Source organism: Xyrauchen texanus, chromosome 6 (genome assembly GCF_025860055.1).
Source record: "Xyrauchen texanus isolate HMW12.3.18 chromosome 6, RBS_HiC_50CHRs, whole genome shotgun sequence".
NCBI classification, from domain to species: Eukaryota; Metazoa; Chordata; class Actinopteri; order Cypriniformes; family Catostomidae; genus Xyrauchen; species Xyrauchen texanus.
This window is the reverse complement of record NC_068281.1, coordinates 5,455,970-5,470,400: the sequence shown is the minus strand read 5'-3', so window position 1 is coordinate 5,470,400 and position 14,431 is coordinate 5,455,970. Positions and strand designations below refer to the sequence as shown.

General features: G+C 37.9%; 1 protein-coding gene across 2 annotated transcripts in view; it reads left to right on the top strand.

Moving 5' to 3' along the window:
• The window catches only part of LOC127645082 (zinc finger CCHC domain-containing protein 2-like), a 36,941-nt gene that overhangs the window by 11,480 nt on the left and 11,030 nt on the right, over positions 1–14,431 (top strand). For both annotated transcript variants that reach the window (XM_052128600.1, XM_052128601.1), the window contains exons 4-11: positions 6,223–6,294; positions 6,961–7,061; positions 9,399–9,493; positions 9,648–9,734; positions 10,007–10,043; positions 10,157–10,217; positions 10,454–10,521; positions 13,996–14,087. In XM_052128600.1, the coding sequence (XP_051984560.1) occupies positions 6,223–6,294; positions 6,961–7,061; positions 9,399–9,493; positions 9,648–9,734; positions 10,007–10,043; positions 10,157–10,217; positions 10,454–10,521; positions 13,996–14,087 (613 nt within the window). The remainder of the gene's footprint in view (positions 1–6,222; positions 6,295–6,960; positions 7,062–9,398; positions 9,494–9,647; positions 9,735–10,006; positions 10,044–10,156; positions 10,218–10,453; positions 10,522–13,995; positions 14,088–14,431) is intronic.

Below are 14,431 nucleotides of genomic sequence, written 5' to 3'. Positions count from 1 at the left end.
GCCAGTTAGTTAGGGACCAGGCATTTTCACCTGCCAAGTCAAGAGTTAAACAGTGGCAGCGGTCTTGGTCAGTTGTAGGGGGTACCAAACTGTGAATCCTGAACAAAACAGTTTGGCGAAAAAATTTTTGCACATTAGCTTCCACTTAGCTGACAAGCAATGAATGTAGCTACGTGGTTAGCGTTGTCACGGAGAGCAAAAGATGCACTTTATTTTTTTAATTTCCAGCATTGCGTATCACCAACTAGGTAACAACGAAGCATGAAATCAACATTCAACAGACACTATCCACCACCGCACCATTGTCTGCTGAGCTGGAAAAAGATGCTCTGATGTTTACCTTTCAGTTTGCTACATTACTGACTGCACTGACAAACAATAGCTGGCATGAGTGACGTGGTTGTCAGGGACAGGGTTAACGTTATATTAATTATATTGAAAAGGGAAAATGATTGGGTCATTGTTTATTAACTTTCCAGTATGTATATCACAAACTAGTTAGCAACTTACCAAGAAGACTCTGCTCCACTCCACACCGCTTAACTCCACCCTGTCTGCAGAGCTACTACCAGCTCTGTAAACAATGGAGATGGAGTGCACTCTGCTGTACAAACTACGTAATGACACCAATTCTAAAGCACTGTTTTCTGCATTATATGTTCTGGAAAAAAGTTTTCATAGCTGTGCATATCGGTAAACATATACGCCGATACGATATATCGGTTGAAAGGCTAATATCAGCCGACAATATCGGCCGACTAACATATCGGTCGGGCACTAATATATATATATATATATATATATATATAACTCTTCATCTGGTGAATATACAGGCTATAAAAAAACATATAGTGCATTGTGAAGGAGCCAAAGTTCTGTCACTTCAAAATAAGAGTCCCCATGTATTTCAGGCTTGGTTATGGTTAAAAGTTCCACATTTAGTTCCAAATCTTAAAGGAATGTTCCGGGTTAAACTTAATTTTGCTGGTTATTATTGGGATTTTGGTTGTGTATTAAACTGCTTTTTGGATTGTATTACTTTTGGACTCTTGAAGCCTCAATGTCTATGCCCTTCAAGGTAAGTATAGACTTTAGTGAAATTCTATTAATCAATTTTAAAAACTATTGGCTGATTTATCGTTAGCTGCCTTTTCCAACACCTTAGTATCCGCAAAATCCACTATTGGTTGACGTCTACTTTAAACCCTCTAAACATTGTCCCCATTCCTTCATTAAACTGTGATAACTTGCTCCGCATCTAAAACAACATTTCTTTTCTAATGCAAAGTCCTCTTATTTTTCAACCCCTCCCCTCCAACCACCGGTCATATAGAGAAATATTTTCATGGGCCAAAACATTTCTGATGGATAAAATCAAGCCAGTCTCTTGTAGTGTATCATATGCAATGTGAATCAATATACAGTTCATCAACATCTCTTACTAGAAGCTGTTACTTTAGATTTGCATGTACAGAGCACTTTATGGCTCCAGACGTGTCGTGAAGGCTGGGCTATGCTGTCAGCTGTGTACATGAGATTTCTGTATCCCTGGGACAAGTAAAGAAACATGCAAAGCCTGAGCTGTAAACATCTGATTGTTGATACACACTTGACAGCCTTACCAAAGAGGCATTTGCTTGGTTCACAGTGAGAGTATGGACCACTGCCAAAACTGTCGGAGAGAGACAGTGCTGACTGAGTGCTTTTCTTTTCCTTTGCCTAATGTATCACATCATTTTGAGGGGTTGGAATTGCCCTGCGATCCTGCAGTACAAAATTATCACAATATATGTGTCATGGCATGACAAATATCTTGTCCATTACAATATACCAAGCAAAATGTGAAACATTAGTCTTTTATCTCTAAAGAAATCAAAAAAATCATCTCACAAGTTTTCGCCAATAGCATGTTTTATGTCATGTATGTGTAACAACTGTCCTGCTTCTTCTGGATTGCCTCTTAGTGACTGGTGCTGTTGATGTGTAAATGTGGGCAATTGTCCATAACTTTGACATATTTTTTTGATTTAAATAACTATCATTTTGGACTTGGGAGGATGTTTTGAAGTCAACACGAAAAGCCATTTACAACACATTTTACTTGCTAATGCAAGTAAAATGTGTTGTAAATGGCTTTTCGTGTTGACTTCAAAACATCCTCCAAGTCCAAAATGATAGTGTGATGCATGTTAAACGAGATATGAAAAACAGGTAAAACATTTAGGGTGTTTTATCAATTGGCTCATGAAACATGGTCTCTATATGGTGTTTGGAGGGGAAGGGATGACATATAAGAGTGCTTGGTGACATTAGCTGACAAGGAAAGTCATTTCAGAGGTGGAGCAAGTTGTTTTATTTTGATGAAAGTATTACGAAAATAATTTTTTGGAAGAACACGCCAATGAATAATTCACTGTAAAACATGGAATGTGTATTAATAAAGTAAATAGTGTCAATTTGAATTCATTGTTCACTTTAAATTGTATAAATCTTACACACACAAAATGCTGAACAAAAGGAATCCTGTCTAAAACAAATAAGAGTGCTTGATAACATCAGCTGAAAAGGAAAGTTATTTCAGAGGTGGAGCAAGCTATTATATTTAGATAAAAGTTTATGGAGGTAAAAAAAAATTCTTTGAATAATGGAACGTTTGCGTTTTTTACAAGACAAAAAGTGGCTTTATATAATTTTTTTTTCACATTATTGTACATAAGCCTATCGTCTGTCCCTTTGTGTTTCGCAAATGCTTTTATCCAAAGCGACTTGCAAATGATGATCATAAGCAATTTGTCATACAAAAGTCAACAGTATTTGCATATCGCACTGCCAAGTTTACCAAGTGGCTAGACTAGTATAGATGCTAGCACTGAAGAAAGAGACATTTAGTGCATTAAGTGTGGGTTGGTTAAGTGCCAATGAACAGATGTGTTTTCAGCTGGTTCTTGATTGCTGAGATGGTGTCAGCAGATTGTGTGGAGGTTGGAAGCTCATTCAACCACAGAGCAACAGAGAAATGTAATGATTGTGTAATAGACTTTTTGCCTCTTTGTGATGGGACAACCAGGCGCTGCTTGTTCATTGACCACAGAGAGTGAGTTGGGACATATACCTGGAGGAGTGAATTGAATTAAGAGAGTACTGTTCCATTGGCTGTCCTGAAGACTGGAGTCAAAGCCTTGAATTTGATGCGGGCAGCTACTGGCAGCTAGTGGAGTAAAATCAAGAGTGGGGTGATGTGAGCCCTCTTAGGCTGATTGAAGACAAGACTTGCTGCAGCATTCTAGACCATCTGCATTGTCTTAATCATGCTAGCAGGGAGGCCGGCCAACAGGTAATTACAGTAGTCCAGTCTTGAAATTACTAGAGCTTGGACCAGGAGCTGTGTAGCAGGGAACTATCTTCTTATCCCCCAGATTTAAACTATTATCGATTTGAGCTTAAAGGGATAGTTCAACAAAATGTTTTAATCTGTTCCAATCCAAACCTGTATGATTTCTTTGCTTTGTGGAACACAAAAGGAGACAATAGGCAGAATGTTAGCCTTAATATGGTTTATGTGAACTCCAGTATGATTCGCTGCTGAGATTAATGCAATCATACCAAATTGTGGACGTGAACTACCTGTGATGACACAATTTGAAAACATCTTTGCAGGGTCCCGTTCACAATTGTTGTTGTATAATGCATTTCTCATACCAGCTTGTCTTAAAAATAAATCGCCTTCAAAGAGCTTACATTCTTTCAATGCATCCGCAGGATCGTGGCAGATAAACGCTTGCAATCAATCACATTGATGACGCAATCATACCGTGGTTTGGACCCAAAGAATATTATGTGAAGAGAGACCAGCTGGGGAGGGGGGAGGAAATGAACTCCGGTTCAGTCCAAGCAAACAAACCAAGTGTGAAATCACCCTTTTGGTTTTGAGCTGTGTGTTGCATCCCAATCAGAAATCTCCATATTTCACTGGCAGACAGATTCCCCACCCAAGACTTACTCTGAGCACCTGTGTCTCGCCAAGCCTGCTGTATGTTACCCTAAGATTAAGACATCAGTATTCACTAGAGAAACAGACGAAACAGACTGCCAGCCCTTGTTAGGGCTCAAATGTTTACTCTGCTCGATGGGCTACCCCGGTGTTGAAAGAGCGGATGTGGAGTTACTGATAAACACTTCAGCACTTTCTTTGGTGTCTGGGAAAGATGAATTGACGCAATTACAGACATTACTTAATCAGCTCTTTCTAAATGGATTTTCAAAGAATTTTCACAGCTGCAGTCATTTATTTTGGTCTGAATTGTGTAATTCTACCAAATGAATCCAGCAATTCCCAAGCTTCCTGTATTTTCTTCTCTATCTCTTGCCACAAACAGATTATGAAAGTGACTGTGTTATCCTTTGGAGAGCTAGACATGTCAACTGTGTTTATCAAGCATAGATGAAATAGAAAGTTACTGATAAAAAATATTTTTTGGGCTTGAAACCCCACGTCATGCACTTTCAAGCCTCAGTTCTAAAGGGGGTGATAAAGTTACCTTCAAATATTTGTGCTATTAAACTGGATGTGTTATTAAGTTAGCTACGGTATGGTACGGTAGTTCATTGTTCATGCCCAAAAGGGTTTTCAAGAGAGGGGGGGGGTCACCAAACTAGATTGCGCAGCCTTAAAGCCCAGGGCACCCCCGGGCAGTCAAGGGCCCCCTGGTAGTAAAGGGCCCCTGGGCACTGGCTCCATTGGCCCGGTCGGTAATCCGTCCCTGCCCGTATGGTACCGTGTATTTGCAACGTCTTATAAATTGTCATATATGAAATGACACATTTAGGTATGTGTTGATGAAGGAAATCAAACTTGAATTGTTGGACTCATTTGTAGAATAAGTATAGGTAGGCCTGTCACAATTATATAATCATTTTCTGATTGTGGTTATTTAAGATAAAATAGAAAAAAGACACATTGAAATTGGAAGTACATTATATATGGTATGTCATTAATATGTTTTTAAAGCCTTAAAAGGAAATAATACGTCCCTATTTTACTATAACATTCCAAGTTAAAAGTGAAATAATGACTCCCTAAAATGTATAAAGCACACTTTGTTTGACAATTATTCATCATAGCCGTGGAAACCATAAAACAGACAATTAATCATAATAATCAAGAACGTCATAATCGCAATTAATCACCAGCCAAATTTCATAATTGTGATAGCCCTAAGTATAGGGTTAGGGGTACATTTGGCAATATATAGAATATTCACAGTATAATCTTGATGATTTTTGCGGTCTATATAAAATGTTTGCAATATTTTGAAGATGATTTGAATGCATTTTTATGTAATGATGTTAGGGTTGAAATTTAGGGTTAGGGGTTGAAGTAAGGATTAATTAAATTTGAGGTTAGGGTAAAGTAGACACTGATATTTCCTAAAAAGCGCCACTATATTTCCCAATCTTCTTGGCTACAGTGGCTGGTCAGTTAAAATTACGGTTCCTCTAAATGTGAATGTAAATGTCCTCTGGAAAAAAACAACAACTTTTAAACCATTTCAGTGCAAATGCATAATTATCATGATATTGAATATCATCAATGAGCTGACTAAATATCGAGGCTTTTGTAGCCATGAGGTTAGGGTTGAAATTTAGGGTTAGGGGTTGAAGTAAGGATTAATTAAATTTGAGGTTAGGGTAAAGTAGACACTGATTTTACTCTTCTCCAGCATCTAAACGTTTTAGATTGATGATCTGCTTAACAACTGCTAGGTATGCATGGTTAGAGGTTCTCTTCGGTTTTGCACAGAGACCTCAATTTCTCAGTGTTTTCATACTAAATATTTGTAAAGTGAAGTTGTGGTGAACTAACTCAAACAATGCTAAAGCATTGTGTTAAAATGGTGAAATTACCCAGTTTGGCAAAGGATGAATTCTGGAACATTCTGGGCATACACCACATGTTGATATCATTGTTTCGATTTGGGCCAGTTGTAATGCTTTAGGTATGCCCAGCTTCCAATGGGAGATTCCATTGGAATGGTTTTATTTACCTAACACATCATAAGCATTGAAAATTAGTTAACAGTCTAGGACCTCAAATAGTCTTCTTGTACTCCAACTTCTGGATCCAAATTATTGGAATATTTTGCAATGTGAAGAAATTCGTTTTATGCAAGGCATTCTGTGGCAAAAGGAAAAAGCATCCTCAAACCAGTTTCTCTTTTTCAGGTGAAATGGTCTGACGACACATCCACTGCCGTCACCAAAAGTCATCGTGAGTTAGAAGAATTTCTGTTAAAGGTGAGGAGAGAGTCACACTTAAAGATGTTGTTAGACAAGTTAGCCAGGATACGCCAGACCTGCAATGGCTTTCTGTTTCTATTTCAACCATTCTGGCTGTATTTGGAGTGGAATATTAGCATACTGTCTACTACATACTGTATAGTATATCAGAGGCTCCGCTAAGAAATGTTCCTGCTGGCCAATGTGTCCGGGAATTATTGTGTACAAGACAAATTAGAAAAAATACGGTAAACTATTTCTGTGTTAATTATTAGTATAATAATATGTATAATATATGCAACATAATATTGACATAAGTCAAATGAACAATAAATGTTCGGACCCTATGCTACGGAGGAAAATAACATGGATGAATATTGTAAGTGATGAAAGATTTAGGTTCAGCAAATTCCCGCGATTGTTTTTATTTCACCTCTAGAGGCCGCAGTTATACTGTAGAACTAAGCCATTCTAACTGTTGAATCACACTGCGGTTCCCCAAAGAGGAACTATTGACAACTACATTCAGCATTGATTTTTGCAGATAACGATAGAAAACCAACTATTTTTCAGTTTCAGTTTACCGTGCTTTATTGGCAGGGCAAATACAGTCCTCTTCCTTTGCCAAAGCATTTGCAGCTTAGCTACGGATAATGAAAATAGTAAAATAATCTCTCTCTATAGCTTCCAAAGGAGCAGAGTCCTGATGGTTTTGAGAAGAGCATTGTGATGCTACTCAATCGGGGAGATCAGTGTGAACACAGAGAACTAGAGAAAACCCTCAGGTGAGTTATCTTAATAACTGTTAACTCGCCTATGTTCAGAATATCTGTTTTTTTTTTTTTTTTTTAAAGGAATAGTTCAACCAAAAATGAAAATGCTGTAAATATCTACTCATCCTCAAGAAGCACAAAGGTAGATGTTAAGCATACTGTTAGATGGGCTAACATTCTACTTAAAGGGATAGTTCAACAAAAAATGAAAAGTTTCTCATCATTTACTCACCATCATGCCCAGATGTGTATTTTTAGAAAAATTTGTCCACTCTGTAGGTCCATACAATACAAGTGAATGGTGATCAGAACTTTTGCAGCTTAAAAAATCACAAAGGAAACATAAAAATAATCCAGATTACTCCAGTGTTTAAATCCATGTCTTCTGAAGTGATATAATAGGTGTGGGTGAGAAACAAAACAATATTGAAGTCGTTTTTTATTCTAAATCTCTATTTTGACTTGCTGGAGTGGTGGTGGTGGCGTAGTGGGCTAAAGCGCATAACTGTTAATCAGAAGGTCACTGGTTCGATCCCCACAGCCACCACCATTGTGCCCTTGAGCAAGGCACTTAACTCCAGGTTGCTCCGGGGGGGATTGTCCCTGTAATAAGTGCACTGTAAGTCGCTTTGGATAAAAGCGTCTGCTAAATGCATTAATGTAAATGTAGATGTGAAAGTGAAACTAAACAGGCACCACATGTGACTTTAAGTGTAAAAGTGAAAGTGGAGATTTAGAGTTGGAAAAAAAAGACTTACATTTGTATCTGTTTCTCGCCAACACCTATCTTATCACTTCTGAAGATATGGATTTAACCACTAGAGTTTTATGGATTACTTCTATGTTTCCTTTATGCATTTTGTGGAGCTACAAATGTCTGATCACCATTCACTTGCTTTGTATGGACCAACAGGGCTGAGATATTCTTTTAAAAGTCTTTGTTTGTGTTCCACAGAAGAAAGTCACACACATCTGGGTAGGGTTGCATGATATACCGGTACTAACTAAATTTTATACAGTTTCACATTTTTTGGTATCGCAATATCATCTTGTTGTTAATTTCGGTACCATATTAAAGTATGCTTCCATTACCATAATGTAATGTGAGAGGTTTTAGATGAAATCAAAGACTATTTGAAAATAATAAAGAAAAAGTCTCGATATGGCCAGGTGTGATCATTAAAAAGCAGAAGGATACCATTTAATTATATAATATAGTCACGTACGTTGCGCACCACAGAATGAATGAGAGGCTCTGCTCTGTCATCTCCTTCACACACACACACACACACACACACACACACACACACACACACACACACACACACACAGAGTGTGTAGTGTGAACGACTGTGAACTCTCAAATTACCTTTTTTCACCGGAGATTTCAGCTCAAGAGTCACAGGAAGTTTAATATAACGAACCCTTCAAGAACAGGACAAACTTCAAAAGTTCTTTCAAAATAAAAGTCCTTCTGAAATGAGGGCTTTATTTAACTGAATGCGTGAAATTGAAGACATTACGACAGAAAAATATTACTACTGTATAAAAGGGTAATATTCAAAGTAGCAATAATGCTCATAATAACAATAATATCATATTATATGGTTATATTATTATGTTATTATCTGTAAGCAATATCACAAAAGCAAGTGCACTGAATATCAGCATTTTGTGAGTCAGCCATACTGTAAAGCTCAATTATGCATCTTTTTTTATTATTTATTAGCAAAAATAATTCTTTATAAAATCTGTAAGACTTTATGCAGTTCTCTCAGTGTAATTTCATCAAAGATGAATATATATTTAATTCGTTGCATCAAGTATCAAGGTGATATTGATACCGAAGTACCAGGGCTGGTATCGTACCGAAGCCAAAATGTGGGTATTGGAGCAACCCTACATATAGGATGGCATTAGGGTGAGTAAATGATGAGAGAATTTCCATTTTTGGGTGAACTATCCCTTTAGCATCTCATTTTGTGTTCCACAGAAGAAAGGAAATCATACAGGTTTGTAAATGAGTAAATGGCAACATACTTTTTCATTTTTTAGAACTGACTGTAGAATGCGAAAAATTGCATCTGGCCTTGTCATCACCATAACAGTGGAAATCACTGTTTAATTCTCAAGCCCTATAACACACAGAAGTATTTGGGTCAGTAACACCAATGTCAGGACCAGAGGGGATTCTACTTCCTGTAGCACAGTTTATGTGTGACAACAGATTTCGCAAGAAAATCAAAATGCTAGTGACCGTATACTTTCAGTGCAGTTACTGCTGTCTGACAAAATGAAAACGATTGACCTTTTTCAGTGTGTTCTTTACTCTCTTTTGTACCTGTACAGGGAGAGATTCTTGTCTTTATCACAGGATGTTCTTCAGAGGTGTGACATTAACAGATTCTTTATGTCTGATCCGTCTTTACTGCCCTGCAGCCACTGTGAGCAACCAACATTTATTCTTTAAATAAGTGAATATATGTTCTCAAATTGGCCAAAAATGAACCATTGAATCAGTCTTGCCGATATATCAGTCAGTGATTCCTCTGTGCCATGCAGGCATGTGTAATACTTGCCCATCTACCTTTTTTGCAGGTACCAGTGCACCTGTAGCCAGAATCCATCAGCCTGAACGTGGCGGGTTCTCTGAGGACTGCTCCGAGACCTCCAGTCTAGAGGAGGGTGAGAGAGACACACACACACACACACACACACACACACACACACCTGCCACACACACCACCTAAGTACATTTTGAAAAGATAAATTTTACAAATTTATTTTATCGTTATTTTTCATCATTTTGGTCACATTTGAGCTTTTTTAAAATGTCTAAATCCATGTATTCCATAAATAAATATGATTTGCTCACATTAATATTTCACCAAGAAGTGTAACATACACACTAGCACAAATGCACTAAAGAGTTTCATCATTCCTTTTCTCTCTTACAGATGTGGAGGCTTACAGCATCAGAGCTACAGGATTGAGGTAGAGCTCACACACACCCTCATCCTCATCCTCATCCTCAATATCAGGACTTTCCTGTAAGAATCACGTCCATGTATTTTCCTGTCACTTAATCTGTCTGTCTCTCCATGTAGTAATCAGCGCTCTGAATGCCAGCGAAGGGGAAACTGTGAGCAGAATGGAGAGAGGGAACAGGTGAGACCCTGGAACTTTCTTTCAGACACATTTAACATTGAACACTGCATACTGTTTCACATACTATTTAAAGGATGTAGAAAGCAGGATATACTGCATAGTAAGTAGTAGACCAAATCTCTCTCTCCGACACAGCTGATCTCTCAGCAGATTTAAGATAACTACAGATTTGAGGTCTTTATTGTCCTTTGAGGCATGTTATGCTTAAAGTGGCTCTGTTTGTATCTGTTGGATAGAGCTGCACAAATGATAGAAGAATCCACACGCCTGGACAGAAGAGCAAAGGAAGATCAGCTGGCAAAAGGTACATATAAATTCACACTCTGTTATTGTGTTTCGTATGGAAGTATTTTAATGAAAGAAGAGCGTGTGAGCATGTGCACACATCACACTTTATTTCTGTGGCGTGATAAAATGATGAAAATAAATATTCATTAGAAATAGTATCTTGTATGTTTAATCAGACCATTAAAATAACATGTGAAAGTGAAGACATTAGGACAGAAATATTGGACTATTGCTTGATATAACATACTATTATATTATATAAATATAATTAAAAAATATATTTTTTTTATTATATTTAAATATGCATATACAAATATGTATGTACATATACATATTTTAAGTATTAAGAAATATTTTGATATCTAAAAACATTTTTCAATGTCTTTTAAAGTTTTAAAGCCTTAAAAGGAAATCTTATATCTCTATTTTATTATTTGATTTATATATTTTAAGTGAAATATGTAAAAAGACTTAAGGTGCATGTGTGCTTTATACATCTTAAGAAATATGACAATTAATCGTGAAAGCCCTAAAGGGACAATTAAACGTCACAGCCCTCAAACAGACAATGAATCGTCATAAGTGCAATAATTTTTTTGACAATTAATCGCCGCGGCCCTCAAACAAACAATTAACCGACGTGGCCCTCAACAGACAATTAATCGTCTTAAGCGCAATGATTTGTTTGACAATGAATCGCCGTGGCCCTCAAACAGAAAATGAATCGCCGTGGCCCTCAAACAGAAAATGAATCTCCGTGGCTCTCAAACAGACAATGAATCGCCGTGGCTCTCAAACAGACAATGAATCGCCGTGGCCCTCAAACAGAAAATGAATCTCCGTGGCTCTCAAACAGACAATGAATCGCCGTGGCCCTCAAACAGTCAATGAATCGTCGTGGCCCTCAAACAGTCAATGAATCGGCGTGGCCCTCAAACAGTCAATGAATCGTCGTGGCCCTCAAACAGTCAATGAATCGGCGTGGCCCTCAAACAGTCAATTAATCGGCGTGGCCCTCAAACAGACAGTTAATCGCCGTGGCCCTCAAACAGACAATGAATCGCCGTGGCCCTCAAACAGACAATGAATCGCCGTGGCCCTCAAACAGTCAATTAATCGGCGTGGCCCTCAAACAGTCAATTAATCGGCGTGGCCCTCAAACAGTCAATTAATCGGCGTGGCCCTCAAACAGACAATGAATCGCCGTGGCCCTCAAACAGTCAATGAATCGTTGTGGCCCTCAAACAGTCAATGAATCGGCGTGGCCCTCAAACAGTCAATGAATCGGCGTGGCCCTCAAACAGTCAATTAATCGGCGTGGCCCTCAAACAGTCAATTAATCGCCGTGGCCCTCAAACAGACAGTTAATCGCCGTGGCCCTCAAACAGACAATGAATCGCCGTGGCCCTCAAACAGACAATGAATCTCCGTGGCTCTCAAACAGAAAATGAATCTCCGTGGCTCTCAAACAGAAAATGAATCTCCGTGGCTCTCAAACAGAAAATGAATCTCCGTGGCTCTCAAACAGAAAATGAATCGGCGTGGCTCTCAAACAGTCAATTAATCGGCGTGGCCCTCAAACAGTCAATTAATCGGCGTGGCCCTCAAACAGTCAATTAATCGCCGTGGCCCTCAAACAGACAGTTAATCGCCGTGGCCCTCAAACAGACAGTTAATCGGCGTGGCCCTCAAACAGACAGTTAATCGGCGTGGCCCTCAAACAGACAGTTAATCGGCGTGGCCCTCAAACAGACAGTTAATCGGCGTGGCCCTCAAACAGACAGTTAATCGCCGTGGCCCTCAAACAGACAGTTAATCGCCGTGGCCCTCAAACAGACAGTTAATCGCCGTGGCCCTCAAACAGACAGTTAATCGCCGTGGCCCTCAAACAGACAGTTAATCGCCGTGGCCCTCAAACAGACATCGTCATAATCACAATCATTTATTTGACAATTAATCATCAGCCAAATTACATAACTGTGACATTCCTAGGAGTAACATAATTTGAAGAATAAATAAAAAAAAAAAGTTTAAAAAACATACATTATCCATTGATGTCTAAATTTACGTTTATTTCGATCATTTTTGTCAGGTTATAGTATGTTAAAGGTGCTATATGTAATATTTTTACTTTACTAAATCATAAAATGACCATAATATGTTATTAGAGAATTAGGAAACATTCTAAGTTGAAATATTGGCTTCTCCGATAACAATGCTACCAGCCAGTATATTCTACTTTGAAGTTTCCATTTCAGCAGGAATTTCTGTTTGTTTTTGCCTGTGTGTTCCCGCCCACTGCCCACTCACCAATAGTATTTCTGGGTTGCCAGATTTAAACAAGTTTACTGGCAAACAACACAGCGTGCTGCAGCCATGGAAGCCAGAAAACGAACTGGATCAGAGATAACAGATTCCACCTGACCTAAAAAGCCTCGCCATCCGTCTAAAAACCACCATGACCAGAGGCGTAGTAAAACAAGGATAAATATTGAAGATGCCTGAATTGAAGATTGAGACAGCTTAAAGCCCAGAAATCCTTTCAAAGGGATGCAGAGCTGGTTAATTCATATAGCAATTATTCTGCTTTTATAAAATCAATAGTGTACATTTTAGAGTTACAAATTTAGCACATGTCTATTTCACAAATAAATCACTATTGCATTTTCAGCAGTGAAAATGGGCCATCTTTGAATGTCTATCCATTCCTTCCCACTAATATCAAACAATTTGTTGTGGAATTACAGGGGTTTCGGAAGGTGCTTTAATAGTTCTTTCTGCCATCTAATGTTTTTGGAGAAAATAACATGTAATAGGTCTTTTACCATTGGAGGGCCTTTAGCACCATTGTACCTGTAAAATACTCTCTCTTCTGTGTGTTTGTGGACATGTGCTTCTATGCACAAACCAGCTTGAGAGAAAAGTATGCAGTAAAGCAGGTAGGGAAGCTAGAGATCATTATTGGGCTAGGGGCTAAATTTGAGAAATTTACGTATTTTTAGGTCAAATTTGATTCACAAATATACAAAACAACTATTTAAAGCTATAAAACATCCAGAAAGTCTGAAGGTAAAAGGTCACAACTGGTTCTTCCCATATGGGTCAAAATTGACCAGTTAAGACAATGGAAGGAACAATTTGTTTTCAATTGTTATTTCTGTTCATTAAAATTTAGTTTTTCTTTTGCTTGTTATGATGAAGTCACAACGTTTTGGTTCCAGTATCAAAAACTATGCTGTATTTATAACGCATTCTTTGACTGTCCTAAGTCAGAAATGACCCTGTGACAATAGCTGGGCTAATATTATCGACATTGACCTGATTAGACTAGTATTGGAAGCAGATAATTTCATGGATTGCTGAGGCTGAAACTGAATGTAAAAAAAAAAAAAAAAATGAAAAACACTGTAGATTTATAATGTCAACCTTCTGATTGATCAGTTATCAACATATAGGTATTATCCAAGATTTTTTTCTTCTCTGTTTTCAGGGAGAGAAGCCGGCGAGTGGTCAGTGCAAAGAGTTCTAATGGGATCCAAAAACCTTCTGCAACACTGATGATCAACCAGGCCGCTTGCAAAGGTGTGTGCTGTGGCGAAGGCCAATATAATTACTAGGAATGCACTGACATGAACAATTTTGGCCGATACAGATTTGAACAAAAAACTATATTATTTGATATTCGGTATTCGATATTTGGTATTAGATCGGTATTACCTTATTTTGTCATCATATCACTGTTTATCACTGTTCATCATATCAAATATACAAAGAGGGACAAAAGCTTTTTTTTTTACAGTTCTAACAATTAATAATCTCTATTGAACATAAACATTGTGTGTTGAACACAACATTTTATAGAGAATATAGAAAGAAAACTTAATATGATAACATCATGATTGATCTGAAAAATAAGGTTATTTTGT